At 40.8% G+C, this 26,000-nt stretch overlaps 1 protein-coding gene across 1 annotated transcript in view; it reads right to left on the reverse strand.

Moving 5' to 3' along the window:
• DNAH11 (dynein axonemal heavy chain 11) overlaps positions 1-26,000 on the reverse strand; it is a 293,033-nt gene that overhangs the window by 38,846 nt on the left and 228,187 nt on the right. The window contains 4 exon segments of the mRNA XM_036246718.1: positions 1,630-1,800; positions 6,149-6,289; positions 8,011-8,175; positions 14,552-14,756. Of these exon segments, the coding sequence (XP_036102611.1) occupies positions 1,630-1,800; positions 6,149-6,289; positions 8,011-8,175; positions 14,552-14,756 (682 nt within the window).

Raw genomic sequence — 26,000 nt, forward strand, 5'->3', positions numbered from 1 at the left:
AAGAGAACCCTTGTGCACTGTTGGTGGGAAAATAAATTGGTGCAATCGTGATGGAAAAGAGTATGGTGGTTCCTCAAAAAATGATAAATGGAACTACCATATGGTCCAGCAATTCCACTTCTGGTTATATATTCAAAGGAAATTAAATCACTATTTAAAAAAGCTATGTATACTCCCATGTTCATTGCAGCATTATTCACAATAGCCAAGACATGGAAACAACCTTAAGTGTCCAATGATGGATGAGGGAATAAAGAAGATGTGGTACACAGATACAATGGAATATTATTCAACCATAAAAAAGGAAATCCTGAGATTTGCAACAACATGAATGCATTATGCTAAGTGAAATAAGTCAGACAGAGAAAGACAAATACTGCATGATCTCTCTAATGTGTGAATTTTAAAAGACTGAACTCATAGACTAAGAGAACATATTGGTGGTTACCAGATGTGGGAGGTGGGGGGGGGGGTAGGTAAAATGAGTGAACATCGTCAAAAGGTATAAACTTCCAATTAATAAGTGCTGAGGACACTATGTATGGCATGGTGAGTATAGTTAATAGTACTGTGTTGTATATTTGAAAGTTGCTAAGAGAATAAATCTTAAAAATTCTCATCACACACACACAAAATTATAACTATGTGAGATGATGGATGTTAACTAAATTTATTATGGTAATCAGTTCATAATATATACAACAACTGAACCATTATGTTGTATATCTTGGACTAATACACTATTATATATCATTATATCTCAACAAAACAGGGAAAAAATTAAAAATAATTTAATTTTGTAATGCTTTGCTCCTGTTTATTGCATACATTATAAAATGCCTACACCACATAGTCTTTCTTTTTTCGTATATACTTATATAACCAAAAGGAATACAGTCGCCCTGCACCACTTTGTGCTTCGACTTGCACGTTTTTTTCCAAATATACAGTATACAGATACTAAGAACATGGATAGTTTATAGTTATTAACAGAAGGTATTTATAAAATGCCTTCTTTGGGCAAGATATTTTAGAGGACACAAATAGAATAGACATCTTTCATCAAGATTTAGATAGAAAAAGTTATACAGTAAACAAACTAATAAAAGAACAACAGGCTCATTTCACGTAGGAATGTGGTTCTCCATGTTTTTTCTCATCATGGTCACCTTTATGTAAACAAAGCCTTTGCGGAGGTAGGTAACAAAACGGGTGAAGGGCAGGAGGCCTCACTGAAGGTGGGAGTGTGAAAGCCATTCATGTTTTTCTAAAGGACTCCTTGAACCCCTCACATCTGGATTCACAATTCTGATCTCACAGAATTCCCTCGGTAGCACCTGGGAAGTTCTGCACAGAGCCTGGAAAGGTGACGAGAATGTCTCATCAATCTGCTCTTCAGGGTGACAGCTGATGTATTACTCAAAATGCCTTCCCACCCAGACCGATGCCCGGGACTGACCAAAAGGTTGTCCTATGCCCAAGTTCGCTCTGGGAAACTCAAACTCTCAGGTCACCAAGAGCTTCCAAAAAAAGGTGTCTATGCTTGGCTTCAGCAGAAATAAGGTACATAATAAATAGAAACGTGCAACTTTGGTACTGGCGATGCTTTTGAGTGACTGATTTGCTTACCTGAAAAGCCATCTGGGACAGGAAGGTGAGCTTGTCCTTCTCAAACAACGCCTGGCTGGTGTAGACGAAGATGGCGTGGGTTATGCTCTCCGTGAGGGCCGAGAGGCGCCCCTGCGTGTCCTCCACCTTGTCAGCCTGCTCGATGGCTCTGTGGAACAGGACACTGAAAGCCTGGGGAATTCAAAGGGACTGTCAGAGGGCGAAAACCGCTGCCTGGATGTCTAACTAGCACAGGGCTACCCACAGTGTAAGGCTTATCTGTGGGGAGAGACAACAGGACAGGATTTTAATAAGGCACATGGTGAGTACTCATTCAATATTTGCTGCCATTACTGTTATTAACATCATTCCATAAAATCTACCCTTATCGCCTCCCTACCCAACTACACTGCACCACCCTCTTTGCATTTCTCTGATAAGTGTGGATCCTTTTAAAAATGTGTGTATGGGCAATTCATATGTCTTAGTGTGTGATAGACCTGTTCAAAGTTTTCATCTATCTTTTATTTTTATTTATTATTTTTTAATCCTCACCCAAGGATACCTTTTCATTTATCTTCCGATAGAGTAGGAGGGAGAGAGAAAGAGAGAAACATGACATGAGAGAGAGAGACATCGACCAGTTGCCTCCTGCACAACCCCAACCAGAGCCAGAGACCAAACCACAACTGAGGCATGTGTCCCTGACCAGAATCGAACCCGCAACTCTTTGGTCCATGGGCCAATGCTCCAATCACAGAGCCAAACCGGCCAGGGCTTGTTTGTCTTATTGAATTGCACAGGTTCTTTATATATTCTGATATAAATTCTGTTAGATATATGTATTTATTGGAGATAGTTTTTAGTAGTCTGTGGCTAGCCTTTTCATTTTCTTAATATATCTTTAGAAGACCATACATTTTTTAATTTGATAAGGTTCCATTTATCAATTCTTTTCTTTCTCTTGTATCCTAAGAAATCTTTGCTTAATCTAAAGCTCAAAGATTTTCTCTTATTTTTTCCTAGAATTTTTATAGCTTAGCTTATTTATTTTGAGATTTTTTTTTGATTGATGAGACAGAGACAGAGAGAGAGAGAGAGAGAGAGAGAGAGAGAGAGAGAGAGAGAGAGACATTGATGTGTTGTTCCACTTATTTATGCATGCATTGGTTGTTTCTTGTATGTGCCTAGACTAGAGATCAAACCTGCAACCTTGGCATGTGAGGACGATGCTCTAACTAACTGAGTTACCTGGCCAGGGCCCATTTTGAATTAATTTTGTATATAGTGTAATGCAATGGTTGAAGTTCATTTTATTCCACATGGACATTCGGTTGTCTCAGCACCATCTGTTGGAAAAAACTATCCCTTCCTCATTGAAATGTCTTTGCATTACTAAAAAAACAATTAATTGAACATTTGTGGGTCTACTTCTAGATTCTATTCTGTTCCATTAATCTATGTATTTTTTCTTTAGGCTAATTAGTGTAGGTTAATAATATCTTGAAATCATGTACTTTGTCTCCATATTTGTTGTTCTTTTTAAAAATTATTTAGTTATTTTAAATCCTTTGCATTTCTGCACAAATTTTAGCATCAGCTTACCAATTTCTAAGAAAAAGAAGCCTGGAATTTTGATTGAGACTGAATCTATACATCAGTTTGAAGAGGCATGACATCTTAATAGTTCACTGAGTGTTCCAGACCAAAATCATGGTATCTCTCTCCATTTACCTGGGCCTTTAAACATTGTCTCAAGAATGTTTTGTTGCTTCTAGCATGTAGATTTTATATTTGTTTTGTTAAAATTATCCCTAAAAGTTTCATGCTTTGAAAGTTATTATAAATAGTATTGTTATTATTTTCCTTGTTCTTCATAAACAGAAATATAATAGATTTTTCCTATTTTGATTTTATACCCTACAATCGTGCTAAGAACTCTCTTCTCAGTCTTAGTAGTTTTGTGGTTTGTTTTTTTTTTGGTAGATTTCTTATGATTTTATACAATCAAGTCAACTGCGGGGAAAAAAAATGACAGATTTTCTTGTTTTTAAACCTCTGTGCCTGTTATTGTGTTACTGCGCTGGCTGAGGCCTCCTGTGCAGCGTTGAACGGAAGAGCTGAGGGAAGCATCCTTGTCTTGTTCTGATCTCAGTGGAAAGCATTCGATTTCTCAGCACTAAGTTGGCACCTATTTTGGTAGATGCCCTTTGTCATACAGAGAGGTTACCACCTACTCCTAGTTTGCTAAGAGTTTTTTTTTTTTTTTCTTTTTTAAACCCAGGTGTTGAAATTTGTCAAGTTCTTTGTCTGCAGCCATTAAAATGATTATGTGGTTTTTCTCTTTTGTTCTAGTAACATGAAGAACTACATTGTGTGACCTTTGAATGTTTAACCAACTTGCACTTCTGGTACAAATTCCACTTGGGTATAATATATATTGTTTTACATATGTGGCTGGATTCAATGTGCCATTATTTTTCCAGTAGCTTTGCAACAATGTTCATAAAGGGAGCTGCTCTGTAGTTTTCTCCTAATGCCTTTAGTTCTGGTGTCTGGGGCACAAAGGTCGAAGTGCTTGCGGGCCTCCCTGGAGAGCTCTATGCGATCTGTCTTAACATTCCAATTCTGAAGATTTCTTAGATGACACATTTCCAGATTGCTTTCCTGGAGAGTTTATGTTGAAGCACCCTAGCACTTCCTCATCCAAAGAACGATGCTGCCTCCCTTTAATTGCTGAATCAAGTGTAGCAAAAGGAAACAAATGCAATCCCCTTGGTTCTCATTCACATCACTGAAACATTGTAATTTCATGAAGAACTCCCCCTGCAAAGGAACCCCCGCCTCCACCAGCTCTGTTGGGGAGAAAGGCCCTCCAGCCCCCCTCCCCCGATGGCAAACAGCGCAGTTCCTCCGGTATGTCTCTGTGCCTTTCAAGCTGCCTCCCCCACGCTGGAGCCAGTCTTGATATGGCTGCTGCTTTAATTCCGTAGTTGTAGGACTTCCATTCAGCTCGATTTCAGGCGGTTCTGAATGATGGTTGTTCTGTAGTTTAGTTGTGATTTTGATGTAGTTGTGGGAGGAGGCGAGATTGTTGACCTACGTCACCATCTTCACTGTACATCCCCTGATTTAGTTTTATTGTTCTCCTTATACTCTGTGTCTGTTCCCAAACCCACCCCACTGCTTCTTAGTTCCATACTTCTAGAAGCTGCTAGTTATTCTTGACTCTGTCCCTCCTCATTGTCCACATCCAATCCATCTCCAAGGGATGATTATTGTAGCTTCAAATCATATCACAAGTCTATTCACTTCTGAGTCCTTCGTCACATGGTCGTCTTCTTAGAACCTTTCACTGGCTCCTCTTTGCACACGGAGTGGAATCCAAAGTCCCCCACAGGGCCTAGCAGGCCTCATACAATCCAGACCTGCTCACCTCTCGCCTCTGTCCTGCCATCTTCTCATGCACCCTCCACCTCCAGCCACACAGCTTCACTCACCACCTGGAATCCCAGACTCATTCATAGCTCACACAGCTCTGTCTCCAAACACTCTTCACACGGCTAAATCCTATCGATCCTTCAGAAACCAGCTCTGATGTCACCTCCTCTGAGAGGCCTTCCCGGAACACCCAGTAAACTGCCCCACCTCCCCTACTATTCCCTCTCATTGTACTTACCACTTACACACACACGCACACACACACACACACACACACCTATATATTTTCACAGAAGTCTGTTTTTTTAAAACCTGTATATTCAGTGACCAGCACAGCATCTGGCATGATGACTGATCCCAGTAACTATTTGTTTAAAATCAGATTGAAAAATGAACAAAAACTGCCCGGAGGCAGAACAGTGTAAATTTGAGCAGAGGCATTGGAATTGTAGGTTCAAACCCTGGCTCTTTAATTATGAAATGCACAATCTTGGGCAGTGCCTTGAATGTAGTAGTGGCTTAATAAATAGTTGTTCTCGCCCGACCGGTGTGGCTCAGTGGTTGAGCGTCGACCCACGCACCGAGAGGTCGCCAGTTCAATTCCCAGTCCGGCACATGCCCAGGTTGTGGGCCCGATCCCCAGTGGGGGGCATGCAGGAGGCAGACAACTGATGTTCTCTCTCATTGATGTTTCTATCTCTGTCTCCCTCTTCCTTCCTCTCTCTCTAAAATTCAATAAAGAAAAAAAATTAAAAATAAATAGTAGTTCTCAGTCTTTCTCCCTCAATACGAAAATATTATGGGAAATCTATAAGACACCTACATTTTCACAAAGAAAGTATAGGAGCCTCAAGGACAATTCCCTTATTTATATACAATAAACTCCTCAAGACTCCGTTTAAGAACAAAAACAAATGTATTATAATGTTGCATAGTTTAATTATCCCAAAGCCTTACTGAAAATTATTAATGAAAGTACCACTAGATCCCTATGACTTCATACTGGGTGCACTTAAATTGCTTAAAAATAAATTCTAAACTTTCAGAAACAAGTTGAGCTCCTGAAGTTTAACATTTTTCTTAGCCTCTTCGGCATTACCTTCAAAGAGAACTGATAGATGGGGTTGATTTTTCTGAGGTCGTTAATTACAAAATACAGAAGAGATGCTCGTGCAGCCACTGGTCTGTAACATTCTCGGGCCTCGTTGATTTTCTTCTCATTTTCTTTAGCTTCAGTCACCTATGATGGGATCAACAACAGTGGTAACTTAACAATTCATATTCTCTGTACTTATCCAAGTGATGGAAGGGACATATCTGAAATGAGAAATATCAGTATCAAAATAGATAACATATGGCATCTATGTGCTTGAGTTGTTCAAAAGTATTAAATTCATACTTAAAGTAATTTAAATTTTGTATTTCTTATGAATATTAAGGTATTTAAAATGATACAAATTTAAAATAATTTTTTTTCACAAGAGTTTCCAGTGAGAAGAAATATTCCGCAGCCGTTCTGTGATGGCAGATTAAACAAACCTGATTGTTTCTGACACTACAGAATTTATTCCTGGTAATGTCACCTTTCTGCTTCCTCTCTCTCTTTCAGGGGTTAATAACCCAGGTATATCACCTCCCAGGGATAGCTCTTAAAAGTCTGCTGGGTCGATTCAATGCCAATAATTTTATTAGTCAACAAGGTATAGAAAAGCAGCCAAGGTCAATAATAGATGTAATAGCCATGCTTACTAAAGAGCCTTTACATGAAGACTCTCCTGTCTCACTTTGACTTTGCACAGATCATCCTTATGTTCATATATTTTCATGTGGTTTATCTTTATGTACTAGCCTCTGGTACAGTCAGAGAGATAATGAAAAGAAACCACTATCAAACAACATATTCACTTTTAGTCAAGGCTCAACTATCTATTTCTTTTATCTACGACTATAGCTTTATACGATGCAGTATTTTTCCAAACTTTTTAGTAGTCTTGATTTATCGTATTTGTGTATAAAAGGAAATAAAGACAGGGAAGTCCCTATATGGCAATACTTTAAGAAGATAGGAACCTACAAGGCATTTTAAGAGACAATTAGAAGTTAGTTTGAAAGCTAAAACCTAATTTACTTAATTGCTCTAATCTTCACCATCTCAGGAGCCACCTAGAATTCCTTTTAAGTAAAAAAGAGAGTAATTTGGAATTCCATTTCCTTGCTTAAACAAAGACCAATATATTGGATGTGTGGGGGCATTGCCTCCAGTGGGTAATTAATAGATTACTTAGTAATGAGGATAGTCCAGAAAGCAAACACAGGTTCCTTTTATTTTTTTAACAACAGAATTTGAAGGGTTAATGGCCACTCGTGAAAATCCAAAGTGCACACCATGCATGACGCACCCTGCGAGGCATGCTGGACGTTCAGCAGGGAGTGTCATCCCTGAGAAATCTGATTGGCTTTTAGGAAATGTCATTTCCCAGTGTGAAGAACGCATCTGAGTACCGCGGGAGACCATCTCTCCTCAGTCTCCTGGCACTGAAGGCCTGGAAACAAAACTTCAGCTCTAAGTGTCTCTCAAAAATGTACAACAGACTAGGAACCCTGCGGTGAGACTGGCCGATGCCGGTCTGCCAGGGCCAGATGCTCAAGGAAACCCTTTCAGGTCTGACAGCATCTCAGCCAGCAGGCCCTGGTTGTCTTCACATTTGGCCACACAGAACAAACAACAGCCCGACAGTCCATCTGAATGACTGGAGCACTGCAGAATGAGAAGCACGCATGCGGCCCTCTCTCTCTCCATTCAGCACCCACCCCGTCCATTTTCTAGGGCAGTTTATCAGATGACCTGAATCCCACAATCCATCCCCTCTCTGAGAAATGACCAATGTGATCATACTGTCACCCGAGGACGCTATCCAGAGCGCCCGCACAAGCCTCCTGGCGTCCCCTGCCTTTGCCTACCTTGTGCGCTATCTCTGCGGCTGTCGTCTTCGTCGTCTCCAGTCTCTCTACCAGTTTGGTGTCGTCTAGAAAGCTCCCCTCCGCCGCAGAGAGGCGCAGAAGGAGTTCGTCCTCCAGATACTTCAGCTCGATCTTAAAGTCATTCTGGTGCTTTGTCAAAACCAACTAACACAAACCGAAAGAAGTTTAAGACATGGTGGTTACATTCATGTTTTTATTGTATTTTATTTTTGTTACATTCGTGTTTTTAAGAGTTTCCTTAATCATGGAATCATATATAATGAAACACACTTCACATTAAAACATTAAAACATTACCGACAATCTTTTTTTTTTTTTTTTTATCCTCACCCGAGGATATTTTTCCATTTTTTGTACAGATAGAGTGGGAGGGAGAGAGAGGAAGGGAGAGAGAGAGAGAAATATCGATGTGAAGGGACACATCGAGTGGCTGCCACCTGCACAACCAACCAGGGCCGGGGACAAACTGCAACCGAAGTACGTGCCCTTAGCGGAAACCGAACCCGGGTCTCTCCGGACCGCAGGCTGACGCTCTAACCGCTGAGCCAAACTGGCCAGGGCCTGACAATCATTTTTAACAATTCTTTTAAAAAGTTTCAGAAAGCATGTTAAGATCTGGTCAGACTCCAGGGTCCAGAGTGTAAACATTTATCATCATCATTTAACTCATGAAGCTGTAGGAATAATCTATCCTACAAGAAGAAACTTCTGGTTTATGCTTCTCTCACACACATACACATCTAATCAATCACTCTTCTTATATCCATCAAAAACTGATGTCAGAACAAACTGCCACTCTGAAAACTAGATGGGTGATTACAATAACAGTTTACCGGGAACACTACATAACAATTAGCTAATTGCTGGAGGTAAAACTTGAGAGTCAAGAACTTCTGGGGACCCTGTGTCGGGTTGCCCTCCACACTTTTGGGAGTTGACCAGGTTCTCACAGTGAAGATCAGTACAAAATCTACTCCTGCTCTGGGCAGGGGGAGGGGAAAGGAACTGTTTTGAAATATATCCGGAGGAAAGCAAACACTGAAATAAAGCCTGCCCTCAAGGACAATCACTTGATTGAAGCCTTATCTGATGGAGGAGGGAGGTGATTAGATGATTTCAGCCTCCTCTAGACTTCTTTTTATCACATAGGAGAGAGAAAATAAATGATAAGAAACTCTTCTGAAGGTCAAAAACCAATGACTAGTCCTACTGGAAAACCCTGTGATTTAATCATAAGATTATAGAGTACTTCCCATTGATAATATCTTACCACCACATCAATATTGTATAATAACACCACCTTACAACTGAGAGATCTGCAAATATGGACTCTATTTAAGAAGGAGATTCTAGGGAGACAAAGTCAAGGATAGTAGAGGAATTAGGGCCTATGGCACCAATAGCTACAACAAACATTACACATAGCCTGACTCCTAGCTGTATAAACATGGAACCTCACAGTAAAGCTCTGTTTACCTCAGTTCAGATTATTCAATACATTGTATCTGGCTCTTGTTAAAAGGCAAAAAACACAGTCTGAAGAGATAAAACAGCCCTGGCTGGTTTGGCTCAGCAGTTAGAGGGTCAGTGGGTTTGATTAGGCTGGTCAAGGGCATGTACCTGAGTTACAGGTTTGCTCCCCGGCCACAGTTGGGTCATGCAGGAGGCAACCAATTGATGTGTTTCTCTCAAATCAATATCCCCGTGTGCCCCCCCCCCCCCCCCCACTGCCTCCCTTCCTCTCTATCTAAAAATCAATGGGAAAATATACTTGGGTGAGGATTAACCAAAGAGAGAGAGAGAGAGAGAGAGAGAGAGAGAAAGCAACTGCAGTACAAAACTCAGGTATAGCAGAGATTTTGAAATTATCAGACTGGGAATTAAATGTAACTATGTTTAATGTGTTAAGGATTCTCATGGAACAAGTGGGCAACATGTAGAACCACATGGGCAATGTAAAGAGAGAGATGGATGCTCTAAGTAAAAAACAAAATGAAATGCTAGAAATAAAACAAAACAAAATACTATAACAGAGCCCGGCCAGTGTTGCTCAGTGGACGGAGCGTCGTCCCATGCATCATTAGGTCACAGGTTCAAATCCCGGTCCAGGTACATGCCTGGGCTACAGGCTTGATCCCCAGTGTAGGGTATGCAGGAGACAGCTGATCAATGTTTCTATCTCTCTACCCCTCTCCCTTCCTCTCTATCTAAAAAAATCAATATATATCTAAAAAAAATAAATATATAGATAGATATTTTTTATCCTCACCCAAAAACTTTTTTTTTTTTTTTGATATTTTGTTCAGATAGAATGGGAGGGAGAGAGAGAGAGAGAGAAACATCGATGTAAAAGGGACACATCGAGTGGTCGCCACCCATACGACCCAACCGGGACTGGGGACAAACTGCAACCGAGGTACGTGCCCTTAGTAGGAACCGAACCCGGGTCTCTCCAGACCACAGGCAGACGCTCTAACCGCTGAGCCAAACTGGCCAGGACAATAAAAAATATATTTAAAAAAAACAACACTGTAACAGAAATAAAGAATGTCTTTGATGGGCTCATTGGTAGGCTGGACACAGTCAAAGGAAGAATAAGTGAACCTGAAGATATGTCAAAAGAAACTTCTCAAACTGAAAGGGAAAAAAGAATTTATTTATTAATTTTTTTAAAATCCTCACCTGAGGATATTTTTCTATTTATCTTCAGACAGAGTGGGAGGGAGGTGGGGGAAAGAGAGAGAAACACCGATGTGAGAGAGACACATTGATTGTTGCCTCTAGCATGACCCTGACCAGGGCCAGTGATGAACTGCAACCAAGGTACGTGCCCTTGACCAGAATTGAACCCAGAACTCATTGGTCCTTGGGCCAACACTTTAACCATGAGCCAAACCGGTCAGGGCGGGGAAAAAAGAATTTAAAAAGAAAGAAAAAATTGCCAAAAACTGTGGGGCAATTATAAAAAGCATAACATACATGTAATGGAAATACTTGAAAGAGAAAAAGGAGTAGAAAAAAATTGAAGGTAATAATGGATAAGAATTTCCAAAATTAATGACATTCACCAAACCACAAATCCAGGAAGCTCACAGCATCCTGAACAGTAAATAATAAAAAGTTTATGCCCAGGCATATCATATTTAAACTGCGGAATATCAAAGACAAAGAAAATTATTTTTAAAGAAGCCAAGTGGGGTGGGTACGATAATCTCATCTGTATAGATAAATGAACAGGAATTACATGGAACTTCTCTTAGAAACAATATAAGGAAGAAAAGAGTAGAGTAAAATATTTAAAATATTAAAGGAAAAATACCACCAATCTAAAATAAGGAAATGGGAATACTGTTAAAAGGCACCTGAACTACTCATGAGGCAGTATAGTGTTACTTGAAAGTGAACACTTTACAGGTTAGCTGTAAATGTATATAGTAAATGTTAAAGAAACCACTCAATTAAAAAAAAAATAAAGAAGTAAAATTTATATGCTAAGAGAGGACAGGTACCAGAATCATATAAAATGCTCAATTAACACCAGAGAAGACAGAAAGGAAGAAAACACACAAGAAAAAGGCAAGAAACAAGTGCAGTAAATAAAATACAATGACAAATATGTTACATATTATTCCAACTATCGCAATAATCTCTTTGAATATGGATTGTCTAAATACATCAATTAAAAGTTAGAGACGAACACAGTGGATACAAAACAAGACTTAACTATCTATTGTCTACAAAAACAAAAAACAAAAACCACTTTAAAGACACAGAGAGATCAAAGGTAGAGGATGAAGAAAGATATACCACACTAACACAAATCAAAAGAAGCTGGAGTATCTATGTTAATTTCAGACAAAGCACATATCAAAACAAGGAAATTATCAAGAGCTAAGAGGGCCATTACATAATGATAAAGGGGTCAAATTCTTCAAAAAAACCCCTACAATCCTTAATGTGTATGTGTCTAATAGCAGAGTGTTAAAATACATGAGAAAGAAAATGATAAAACTGCAGGAAGTAGACAAATCTGCTATTATTGCTGGAGCATTTTAAACTCCTATATCCATAATTAACAGATCTAGCAGGCAGAAAATCAATAACAATATAGTTGAACCAAACAACACCATCAATAACTGGGTGCTATTGACATTTATAGAATACTTCACCAATAACAGAAGAATACATATACAAATTCTCAGTCATAAAACACATCTTAAAAGGTTTAAAAGTATAGAAATATGAGCATTCTCTCAGACCACAGTGAAATTAAGTGAGGAATCAATAACAGAAAAATAGCCGGAAAAAAATTCAAAATATTTAGAGATTAAACAAGAGACTTCGGACTAACACATGGGTCAAAAAAAGAAGTGTCAAGAGAAATTTAAAATATTTTGAAATAAATAAAAATATAAATTTAACATAAAAATGTGATATGCAGCAAAAGCAGTGCTTAGAGGGAAAATTAGAACATTGACAACATCCATTAGAAAAGAAGAAAGATCTAAAATTAATTTCTAAGCTTTCACCTTAGGAAACTAGTGAAAGAGGAACAATATAAACTTAAAGCAAACAGATGAAAATAAGCCATAAAAATTATAGCTCAAATCAGTGAAATTTAAAATAGAAAACCAATGGAAAAAACAAGACACCAAAAGTTGGTTCTTTCCAGGATCAATAAAATCTATAACCCTTTATTTAGCCAGACTAAGTAAGAATAAAAAGAGAAGGCACAAATTACTAAATGTCAGAAAGAAAAGCAAGGTCATTGTTACTGAGTCCATGGGCATTCCAGGATAATGAACAAGTCTATGTCCACAAATTTGATCACTTAGATAAAGTAATCAAATGTGTTTTAGTGAAGCAGAACAGCATTTTTTTTTTTTTTTTATCCTCATCGGGGGACATTTTTCCATATTTTGTTGAGATAGAGAGAGAGAGAAGCATCAACGCGAAAGGGACACATCGAGTGGCTGCCACCCGCACAACCCAACCTGGGCCGGGGACAAACTGCAACCGAGGTACGTGCCCTTAGCGGGAACCGAACCCGGGTCTCTCTGGACTGTAGGCCGATGCTCTAACCGCTGAGCCAAACCGGGCAGGGCCAGAACAGCATTTTAAATACATTTATTTCTGTGTTACGAAAAACAACGATGAAGGAACTGAAATTAGGTTCGCGTACACAAGAACTTTGTAATACCTTTCCAACCTTTATGGAAATAAACGTAAAATTATTCCAAAATAAAATAAACTTATTTATTTTTGAAAGCTGCTTCAGACAAAGATTAGGGGGAGAGCAACAGAACGCTGATAATTATTGAAGCTGGATAATGAACACGTATGGGGATTCATAACGATTTACTTTCATGTGCTTGAAAGATTTCATTACCAAAAGTAAAAACAAATAAATACATTAACCAAGCTGTCAAACCTTTTGGAAAAAAGAAAGAAAGAAAAAAAAAATGTGTGAGCATGTTACCAGGACAAGACTCCTTTCCTACATAGTCGTATGGTGTCTCAACGACAGACATGGTCCCTGCCCAGCTAGTGGTTCCGGCTGCAAGCCTGTGGCCCTCTGCACCCTGGCCCGTGGATCACTCCTGGCATGCTGCAGTGTCACCGAAGGGACCCCAGGGAAGTGTGCCCCAGCACACTCAGCCTTGACCCCAGGCCTGTCTCTGCCCTGCTGTCGACTGTGCAGAGTAACCCCCCCGGGGAAAGCAGTCTCAAATGAACCTGGGCATGGGTGAGGGCCACCTGCCGGGCTTGGTAAACAGAATCTCACTTGGCAGGATCTGGGCTGTGGCCTGAGAATGTGTATTCAGAGAAGTTATCACCTGATGCTGACGCTGCTCTGGTTCCAGAACCACCACTGAGAACCACGGTCTACACCAGGAGTGGCAGCTTTTCCCAGAGGGTCGGAGAGTACATACCCTGGGCTTTTCAGACCCTACAGTCTCTGTTGCAATCACTTAACACTACCACTGCCTTCTGCCTGCGTTTATAATCTAACTCTGTTGTTTTCTTGTTTCCTGGATTCAACCGTGAATTTAATTATTTTCAGCATTTTTTCCTAGTCAATGCACTTTAAGCCATATGTTTTCCTTTAAACGTTAGTCATAACCAACAAGTCCTTTAAATTTTCCCACCTTACTCCATTACCCCTCTTCTTTGTTCTTTCGCTTTGGCTGAATCCGCGGTGATCATCCAACCTACAAAGGCACATGCCTGCAGAAACACAGACCTGTTTCCCAAGACTCTCATGTCTCTTTGCTTGTCCTAGTCACAGTCATCAAACTGTGTCAAACTAGACCTCGAGCCAGCCCACCTCCTACCTGGGGCACAGCCCGAACTACCTCCTTCATCAGAAGTGCCCCTGAATCGTTGTTAACTGTTCACATACATCCTCAAATAGCACGATCCTGGAGGGCAGGACGCCTCTAATACTCATGTGTCTGGCAGCATAATTTGTGCAAAGCTGGTGCTGAATAAGTGTTGGTGGGTGATTTCATATTTTTTACCTTGAGTTTCTCCAAATCTGGCCTTTCAATGCTGACCACCTCTGCCAGCAGCTGGGCTTCCAGACCGTCTTCGGTGACCGTGAAATTGAGGAGGGTTGTCTGAGCTTGCAATTCTGGTTTATAGTGAGGATTCGCCAGTTTTGTGTGAAGGAGAAGACGGAAGTTCTTGTTAAACTCACATTCTTTATCTCCAATCCTGATATACCTAAAGGGGACATAACACAGACACTCAGGAGCCCCCCCGAACCAGACCTGAGCAAGGTGTCATTCCAATCCTGTATCCTGATCTCGTATCTAGGTCACAAGACCAGCGGGTTCAGGATTTTTCTGCTATTCTCGGTTTCCCTAAAGTGAAAAAAAAGAATAAAAATTATCCACTAACCTGTATATTACTAAGTTTCCTCATGTGCAGCGTGGTGGTAATAGCAGTACTCACCAAACACTGTCATTGCAACAATTAAATACAATAAATCACACAAAGGAACTAAAATAACAAATGTTAGCTTCTATTATTATACTCACTGATGAATATTATATTAAACATTGCTATTCTTTAAGGATAACATGAGCATGTGTGTGTTTGTATGTCTGTGCATAGGTGTATATATATTTAAAATACATATGGACTTAAAAGTACTGGTGCAAGAACAAAGCCTAAGAAGCCTCCTGTGTGGAGGGCAGGGATCCTCTAGCTCCATCCCGCACCGGGGTGAGCTCTCGGCAGCCAGGCTTCTGTTTTGTGTCTGTTTCCTGGCCATGGGCACCAGCAGCGGGCACCTCATCCACACTGTTCCAATCACAGTGCTTCTCTGCGGCTGGGGTTTGGGGCAGAGAGAAGGGGGAGTTGGAACTGGAGCCCTAAAGCTTGTGTTGAAGACATTCTGTCCTCCTGAACCAAGCAGGAGAGAAAGACAGCCCTCGTTTCCCGAGGTAGGACACTGAACCGACGTCAGGTGGAGAGCAGTGCAGACAGAGCATGCTCCCGGTTCTCTGGCCTTCAGGTCCCACCTTCCCCGAAGCCTGGCTGCGTTTTCACCTCTGTTGCCATGACGCCCTCAGTCTTGTCAGAGTTGCTTAGTGAGAGGAAGTGGTTGCTGTAATTACAAGCTAACCTCTGAATGAATGCAGCCTCTCCCCGAGGAGAAGGCCAGATTTTCCTTTCTCAGATGCTGGGTCTAACCTGTAAGCACGTCGTCCCCTGGGCTCCGTTCCCCTGTGGGTTCTGGACGACCTTGGCCAATGTGAGGACTGAGGAGATGCAGCGCAGGAGGAGAGGGGGCCACGTGGGTCCTCCCTGCCTCAGCACTGGGGTCTGCTGATGGCGGGGTCCTGCTGAGAACATGGCCACGTTTGGGATGGCCCCTGGCACAGCTGTGCTCACAGGACCCAGCAGCCCCTTGGGGTCGAGCGGTAGTGACAGCAAACAGTTGCAGATCCCGGGCTGCCTGAACACCACCACTGGGTTCCTTTGCCCTTCCCTCTGAAAGTGCGTTCTGTAAATAGTCACTATATTAATTCTATTTAAAAAGTCCAGCTTATTTTGTGGTCTTTTTTTTCCCTCTCCGGAACCTGCCAGGCGGATCTAGTAAAGGGGGGAGTTTTTGAATTCATGCATCAGATAGAAACCCCGAATACTGGAACTTCGCAAAATCTGTCTGAGTGGCCTGAACTGCGTAGGAGTGAAAATTCATATAAGAAGCCTGGGAGTGTGGTTGATGCAAGGAGTGTCTTCTCAGCCTCCTGTCGTATCTTAACCACTCACAGACATTCCGAATTCTTCCCTGGTCACTGTACAGAGTATTACAATGACAGAGGTAGCATCAGAATGATGTGAGAATGTCATCCAAAGTCTACATCATTTTTAATTTAAATATAATATTTTAAATAACCATGAGAAAAGTATTGTACTACTTCTCTCACCGACTTACAGGTGAGATGTTATTTCACTAAGTTTATCGATTTTGGAAAATTGGATAGATTCAGCATTCAGGCAATGTTCCTCTTTTATTAAAATCTGATAGTGTTTGCAGCAATATCCTTTTATCTTGAGGAGACACACCCAGAATGTCATAATATGGCAATCTTTCAGGGTGCTGTTGGTGGATGTTTTACAGTGTGTCCTGCCGGAGATGAAGTCTCTTGTGTCGTAGGATGACAGCCGGCCCTCTGATCTCCACTGGCTACTCTGCTGGCCTGGAGACATTTTCATGAAACAATGTCATTGTGTAAATATTGCTAAAGAATAATTTTCTCAAATCACCAAAGCTTTAATCACTAAATCACATAATCACTGAAGATGTAATCACTACAGCTAAGATTCTCTAACAACTTGATCAGATTCATGACCAACTCTCGAATTTTGTTTCCAGTGGATCTTCTATTCATAACAAAAGTGTTCGCAAGCTTGAAAAGATTTGCCAAACAGGCTACCATGGGAGACATTCTTTACTAAACTAGATGGTGAATTGTTTCACATTATCTAGTTTTGGTTTGTTTTTACTTTGTCGAGATTTCTTATTTATTTATTTATTTATTTATTTATTTATTTTCCTAGAAGAAAATTGAGCAATTCAGGTAGCAACCCTCTTCTAGGCCAGTGTACATGTGTATAATACATACTTCTCTTTAAAACAAACAATTAGAAAAGGTGAGCATTCACCTCTCTGTTAAAGAGAAACACTGAGAACATCAAGAGGTGAATGAACCACAGGTCAGTTGTGGTAAGTGCACCAGGCAGTGGCTGCTAGGGCAGCTGGGGTACAGTGGCCCTGAGCCCGTTCCACAGGTCATAGATCTGACACCATCTGTTCACACACCTGCACGTATTTTCCAGTTGATATCATGCTCATGAAATAATCACATACCTTGCCCTGGCCAGTTTGGCTCAGCGGTTAGAGCGTCGGCCCGCAGACCAGAGAGACCTGAGTTTGGTTCCCACTAAGAGCACGTACCTCGGTTGCAGTTTGTCCCCAGCCCTGGTTGGGGTCCTGTGGGTGGCAACCACTCGATGTGTCGCTCTCGCATTGATGTTTCTCTCTCTCTCTTCCTCCCTTTCTCCCTCTCCCTCTGTCTGAAGATGAATGCAAAAACAATGTCCTCGGGTGAGGATAAAAAAATAAAAAATAAAAAAATAATCACATACCTTACTGATAACCTCTTTAGTTACTTCTTTTTATCACGAGACATGTTGCAGCCAACCTTCATTCATTCAATAAGCACTTACACTTACTGAGCACCTACACTGTGCAGGTTGCTGGAGAGTCTCTAAGGCACTGGGCATGCAGCCATTCCCAAGACAAGCACAGCCTCTGCTCTCACCAACATTACTTACTTTCTCATAACAGGCATTATGGGTATGAAACTTCTATAATGACTCATTCATTCTTTTATTTATTTGGTTAATAAATAAATATGTATTAAGTGTCTACAATGGGACAGATCAAAGGACTGCTCAATTAAAATATGGGCAAAGGATCTGAACAGACATTTCTCCAAAGACACACAAATGGCCAATAAGCACCTGAAAAGATGCTCAACATCATTAGTCATCAAGGAGATGCAAATCAAAGCCACAACGAGGTTCCATGTCATATCTACTAGATGGCTACAGTAAAAACCACAGCCAATGATAAGTGTTGGAGAGGATGGAATGAAATTAGAACCCTCATAAACTGCAGGTAGGAGTGTAAAATGGTGTGACCACTTTGGAAAACAGTTTTGGTAGTTTCTCAGAATCTTAAATATAGAGTTGTCATTTAACTCAGCAATTCTACTTCTAGGTAAAGACTCAAAAGAATGGAAAATATATGTCCATAAAGAATTTGTACACAGATGTTCATTGCAGCATTATTCATAATAGCCAAAAGGTAGAAACAACCCAAATGTCGGCAAACTCATAAATAAACTGTGGTATATATAAACAATGGCATATAAAAAAGAAAGTATTGCCCGGTCATTGTGGCTCAGTGGTTGAGTGTCGACCCCAAGACATCACCAGTTCGATCCCTGGTCAGGGCACATGCCCAGGATGGGGGCTAATCCCCAGTGGGGCGGGGGGCATGCAGGAGGCAGCTGATCGATGTTCTCTCTCATTGATGTTTCTATCTCTCTCCCTTTCCCTTCCTCTCTCTCTAAAATCAATAAAGAAAAATATTAAAAAAGAAAGTGTTGATATATGCTACAACATGGAGAAATTTTGAAAACATTATGCCAGCCCTGGCCAGTTTGGCTCAGTGGTTGGAGCGTCGGCCTGCGGTCCGGAGAGGCCCGGGTTCAGTTCCCGCTAAGGGCACATGCTTCGGTTGCAGTTTGTCCCCGGCCCTGGTTGGTCGTGCGGGTGGCAGCCACTCCATGTGTCCCTTTCACATCGATGTTTCCCTCTCTCTCTCTTCCTCTCTCTCCCTCCCACTCTGTCTCTACAAAAAATGGAAAAATGTCCTCGGATGAGGATAAAAAAAAAAAAAAAAAGAAAACATTATGCCAAATGAAAGAAGCCAGTTACAGAAGACCACATAATTATAGGATTCTATTTGTAGGAAATATCCAGAATAGGCAAATCAACAGAGACAGAAAGTAGGTTTGCTTGCTTAGAAATTTCAGTTCTAAATTCACTGTGACAATGGCTGCCCAAAACTAATATACTAAAAACAACTGAATTCTTTGCTTTAAATGAATAAATTGCATGTATGTGAATTATAACCTCAGTAACGATGTTACCAAAAGAGAAAGAGAACACTCTGAAGAGGTCAACCACTAACATTTGGACTTTCATCAATCTGTTAAGAAAATTAACCATGCTATCTGTAGCTTCTCAGAGGTGCATGCTTGACTTTGAGCATGAGCTGTCTCATGGGATGGTCTTATTTGATAAGAACATATATTTAAATTTTTTAAAAATATGTTTTTATTAATTTTTGAGAGAGGGAGGGAGAGAGAGATAGAAACATCCATGTGAGAGAGATCGATTGGCTGCCTCTTGCACGCCCCCTACTGGAGAGCAAGCCCACAACGTGGGCATATGCCCTGACCAGAATCAAACTGGGACCTCTCAGTCCATGCGCCAACGCTCAATCCACTGAGCCACACCAGCCGGGCATAAAGAACATATTTTTAGTTAACCTTCTTTTTGACTGAAGACATATTCAACCATATCTTCACTGGGAACATCATCAAAATTTCTCCCATTACTTGAGTTTCCCTTTCCAAGGTTTTTCAAAATAGATCTCGTAAGTAAGCTTTGAGAAAGATTTGAGAAAATCTTCCATTGCTGGCACTATTCACTGGATTAGTGTTAGCCTAGATGTCAAGATTTGCATGATTGGCTTTTAAAGGAAACTTCAAGAATAAAGGCTTTGTGTAATTACTGCCTGGGGTTCTCACACATAAGAGATACCAAGGTTCGGATCTCATTTACATCTCCACAATAAAACCCATATTCTATAAACCTCTGGGTACATCTCGAGATTTTCTGATTATTGCTCCATCTGAGTTTGAATATTCCTCCCTTGGCGAGTGTCTCAGAGAAATGTCAGGTCTGTCACAACCTCCCATGATTTCAGGTTGCATTTCCCCTCATTTTCTTACGAATGTTCACTGGGTTTGAGTTCATACTTCATAAACTTCCTCTTTTAATCACTAATCCATGTCCCTAGATGAAAAGAAAATGTAAACATTTTTACACTGGGCTGGGCGAAAATGTGAAGGGGTCGAGCAAAAAATACAAATGAAGTAAACAACAAACCCCTCATAGACACAGACAGCAGTGTGGTGGAGGCCAGAGGGAGAGGGGGTGGGAGGAGGCAGAAGAGGGTAAAGGGGGGATAAATGGTGATAGAAGGAGACCGGACTTGGGATGGTGAACCCACAATATACAGATGATATGTTATAGAATTGTCCCCCTGAAACCTATATAATTTTATTAACAAATGTCACCCCAATAAATTCAATTTAAAAAAAGTATTTGAGGCAAAACAAGCAAAAAATAAATTAAAATTTCAATTTAAATGAAGAACACTGACTAAATCAGGTCTAGAATCTTCATTATTGTTGTCTAAGGGGACAGCTCAGTGTGGCAGGCTTAGGAACTGCAATGAGAAGAGTCAACCTACTTTTGAGATTTGTGGGGAGGATGTGAGTGTGTGTGTGTGTGTGTGTGTGTGTGTGTATCAAAACAAACCCCTAGCAAGACAACTGACATTTTTGAAAGTCAGCGCTGTTCAGGCCTCAGGGAGAAATCCCTCCTGAGCAGGGGCTGGAGAGCAGTGTCTTTAAAGGGCCAGAGAGTAACTATTTTAGGCATTTTGGGCCACATACATCTCTGCCGTGTGTTCTTTGTTACTGACAACCCTTTAAAACCCTTGTTAGCTCTTCATAAGTTATATAAATGTCTAATCACTATGTGGTACACCGAGAACTAATATAATATTGTATGTCAACTACAACAATTTTTTTAATTAAAAAAAAAAAGAAATCAAAGCTAAACAGCAGCAGCAAACCATTCTTAGCTCATGGGCCTCAGCGGGCAGGCGGTTTGCCCTTGGCCCCTCTGGAGGGTCACACAGGTAGTGGTATTAGTGTCATCTCCCTTCAGAGCCACAGAGCTAATCCCCACGATTTCCCAGTGACACCAAGCTACACTTTTTCCCATCAGCCACTACACATAGCTGTGCTTCCCCTCCCCAGGCTTTCAAAAACAAAAAACAAAACCATGAGACTGGCCAACATGGACCACGAGGCTCTGGCAATTTTGCAGGTGACACAAGCCTTTACATAGTGAGATATGTCCTTAACCAAACACCTGTTAAAGCAGCCTCCGTGAGATGCTCAGATGTGACCCCAGGGCTCCAAATGCCCCCTGCACGACTACAGATACCCTGAAGCAGTCAGTTTGAAACCCAGAAATCTACCTGCTTGAGGGACAGGTCTGGTTTTCTCTGTGAAGAGACAGTTAATTGGAGGACCTCTGCTGTGCTGATGGAAGATAAGGATGTCTGCCTGTAAAATTGGTTTTACATTGTGCTCTGAAACATTATTTTATAGGCTTAGATTTCCCAGGGATAGAAAATTACCCTCAACTGGGGTGTTTATGATCTATGAAAGGCAAAAACTACATAATGACCCAGTGGGTTTTAGCATTGCTGCTAGGTTAATTTTTGGTTAATCTCCTGTCTGGGAGAACTAAATGGATGGCTCATGCTGTCTCATGATTTGGAGGATCCAAACACAACGAAGTTAACCAGGGGGGTGGGAAAAGCAAACACTGCTTTCGCTGTTTCCGTGAAAGAGGAACCCAGAGGCTGTGGCTTCTAGACTGCAGAAGGCAGCTCTGAGCTCCTGAACTTCAACTTCAATGAGCAAGGTGAAGAGCAGCATAAAACGCAGAAGTGTGGCGACTTTTTTGTTGTTTGTTAATCCTCACCTGAGAATATTTTTTTCCATTGATTTTGAGAGAGAGAGAGATCAATAGGCTGCCAACTGCAGGTGCCCCAACTAGGGCCAGGGATGGAAACTGCAACCCAGGTACATGCCCTTGACCAGTAAATGAACCACAGCCCTTTGGTCCGAGGCTCTAACCACTGAGCCCACCAGCCAGGGCAGTGTGGCTACTTTCTTAAAGGAGCGGTTCTTAACCCATTTTCCAGCCCCACGGCCTCAGGAACAGGACAGTGGCCCTGAGACTATCCCAGTGAGAATCAAGGTGGGGGAGAACCTCCCATACGGTTTCAATGCTTCCCTCCAAGGGAGGGAGCTCCCCCTGCTCCTGCTTCTCATTGGCTGAGAACTGCTGGCTTGGAGGTGAGAGACTAATTATATGAACACAGACCAAAATAAAAGGTGTTTCCCCAGTATAAACTCCATGGCTTAATTGGATAGGACGTAGGGTGAGTCAAAAACATTGTTTCACCTCCCAGAGTTGAAATTTTAAAGCAAGGAGAGCCCCTTGTGATCATTCAGTGGATTCCTTTCTATGACTCCAAAGAGTTTATGACTTGTCCAAGGTCACACAGCTTAGTGGCCGAGCAGGGATGAGAACCTGGGTCTCTGGACTCCTAGTATAAAGTTCATTTTACTGCATCAGACTGCAGGTTCATTTGCTCTGTGTGATGCTGACAGCTTGTAACCCCAACCTCTGTTGACCTTTCTGTCAATCCCGAGAGGGTACCGAGAGAATATAACTGACTCACAACAATCAATGGCCACTAGAAAAACACATTTAAAGATACAGCTCAGAGAACATGTCCTGCTGATCTCTGAGTAGGAATTCTGTCTGTCCTTGTTCATGGAGAATTTATGAAGGAGAATAGCACTGCTTATGAAGGTGCCCAGCCCTAATCCAAGAACTATAATTCCTGGTAAATACTTTCATAAAATGAATTACTTAATTTATAAAATTATAACAGTAAGTCACTCAATTTACATAAAAGTTTTCTATCTCCTGGCTTTCAGGAAAAGAAAATATAATATTTTAAGTGTGCCAAAATGCTCACCTCTTAGTTGAATGGGTTGTATGTCATAGGGACAGTGATCTACAGATTAACTATAAATTTAGTTTTCCATATGTCAGGTTTGCATGCAAATCAGGTATATTGGGAATTTCAAAGTTCTCTCAAAAGTTCTTTCAAAATCCAGCCAAAAGGTGTGCTGGGATGGAAAGAGCCCCAATTTCTTCAAGTCATGAAAGGTCGCTGTTGTTGAGGACTGATATGCACAGTACACTAAGAACACTTGAAACGGTTTCTTGGTTAATGTTCATAGTATTTCTGATAAACATGGGGATACATTTCCCCAATTTTCAGATTTACCTGAAAGCTAGCATCTCTGTGAGTGGAGGAGGCAGCACTGTCTCGGTATCACCAAGGTGATTACCTGAAATTGAGAGTATCGTTTGAGTTCTGTTACTAAGATATACGTCCGGAAACTAAGGAAGTGTCTTACTTTTGTTAGAACTGTTCTCAAGATTTAGTGTAGCTACTTTGAAAATGCCATCAGTCTTGGATCATAAAAACCGAAATAAATTTCTCTCGTGATCAGCTCTTCGGAGTACCTGAACAAACAGCGTCGCTTTTTACTGCCACCTAAAACCAAACTTGGAAAAGTAGCATCTTCACCTTAGAATAAAGACTGGCTCCTGTGGCCGATCGAAGTTTTTACCAGGAAGAAGCTGTAGCAGGACTCTTTTTAAAAGGAGATTGGCAGCCCTGGCAGGTTTGGCTCAGCAGTTACAGCGTCAGCCTGCGGTCCAGAGAGACCCAGGTTCAGTTCTTGCTAAGGGCACGTACCTCGGTTGCAGTTTGTCCCCGGCCCTGGTTGGGTCGTGCGGGTGGCAACCACTTGATGTGTCCCTTTCACGTTGATGTTTCTCTCTCTCTCTCTCTCTCCTTCCCTCGCTCCCTCCTACTCTATCTGAACAAAAAATGGAAAAATGTCCTCAGGTGAGGATAAAAAAAAAGAGAGAGAGAGAGATTGGCAAAACCTTTCTCACTATACTGTCTGTTTGGAGAGAAATGTCCTAAGATCGTGCCTCCAAGATGGACAATTCAGACAGCCAACATGTTCTCCGAATATGATTCTCCAGGCCTCATTAGAGCTATTTTGTCAGAGTAAAGAGATAGCAGGTGGGTCTTAAGATAAATAATATAGTCTGACTAGTTGGAAAAAAGAAATACTTAGGAGAAGGAAAGAAACTTTTCCATGGACACCTAAAAGCCTTACTGCATACCCTGCTGTTTGAAATTGAAAGCTTCTAGATGAGACCTGGAGCTCCAACAGCTCCGGCTGAGAGCGCAGCCAACAGCATCAGTTGCAGAGCAAGGCGGAGGGAGGTGTTACTTAGCAACCTGGGCGGGGAGGCTGCTCAAGTTGATCCAACCTGGTTTCTTCTGAAAGCTGCACAGCTGGCAAGACTTTCAAGGAAAGGAAGGAAAGAAAAGTCCTGCATGGAAATGAGTCATTGTCTTGCTGCTTCATGCACTTAACATAACCAACACATCTTTCTAAGATAAAAGCAAACTTCAATTAGAATTTTAAAAAAAGATTAATGTTGCAAGAATCCAGGTACCATTGAACAGGGAGGAAAAAGGAAGCTGAAAAAGAAAATCATAGCAGATGATTTCCCTTTGGAGATATATAAACAAAAATCACATAAAACATACGTGTCATCCATATGCGAATATTATAATGTACCATGAAAAGTAAATTCTGGTTCCATTTATATTTGTTTGCCTTTTTTTTTAAAAAAAAAAAGAAAGAAAATTGTTTTTTAAATTTTATTTTTTCATTGATTTTGAGAAAGAGAGGAAGGGAGAGGCAGAGATAGAAACATCAATGAGAGAGAACATGGACTGGCCACCTCCTGCATGCCCCCCACTGGGGATCAGGCCCACAACCTGGGCATGTGCCCTGACCGGGAATCCAACTAGCAACCTCTTGCTGCATGGGTGGATGCTCAATCACTGAGTCACACCAGCAGGGCAAGACAATTGCTTTTTTAAAGAAAAGAACCTAAGGTTGTTAATCTGTGGCCCTATTTGGTATTTACTTTTGGATAAAGACCAAGCAACATTAGCAAGGTAACGGTGAGGGGATGATGCCGCATCCGCAGACCCTGAGTAATACACTTTGAAGAAATCTTGATTGAGTGTAGGATTAGAAAGGTTGTTGGAGGTCTCTTCTACGATCAAACTATTTTTGAATTTAGAAATTAGGAGAGCCTAGAACGCTGAATTCAATTCTCCGAAGGCATGAAATTCAACTCGAAAAGAAAAATATTCTGACTGTAAGTACATGTGAGAACTATATAACTCCAGATTTTACTTGAAAGCAGAAGCTTCTAGCTCAAGAAAGCGTATTCTCTTACAGTGTGGGATTGAATTTAACATGATTCTGACTTAAATCCAGCCTAAGACCTCATTCAAACAGATCTATAATCCACTATAATTCAACTGTATGGCAGCAACATAATATTTAATAAATTGGAAACTTGCTAACTAAGACACTTCCTTGTATTAATTTCAGCACAACTACCAGAAAATCTAGTCATTATAAAATAAATATCTGTAAACTACTATCTCTCTTTCATTTTATTCTTTCTATAAAAATAAAAATTTATGTCACATAGCTAATATTTCTATTGGTTCATTTTAAGTTTCTTCTTGGGGAATACTACTTAAAGACTATTACTAAAAAATTAATTATATATAAATAAATATAGACTAAAGTATAAAATGTCTTTGAAAGTATTATATGCTCAGAAACATATATGCATTTTCCATTCAAAATACATCTTGCAGTAAGGTTACTCCAGCTAAAATTAAAGTTAAAAAATTACTTCAATAATGTTAGGGGAGATCTGAAAGATTACAGAGATATAATTTTATGAAGATGCTTCACAGATCAGCAACTTCCCTAATATGTAAGCCAGTAAATTTGCTTTGGAAAAAGTACGTGTTGA

This window comes from Molossus molossus, unplaced genomic scaffold (assembly GCF_014108415.1).
Source record: "Molossus molossus isolate mMolMol1 unplaced genomic scaffold, mMolMol1.p scaffold_m16_p_7, whole genome shotgun sequence".
Lineage (NCBI taxonomy): Eukaryota > Metazoa > Chordata > Mammalia > Chiroptera > Molossidae > Molossus > Molossus molossus.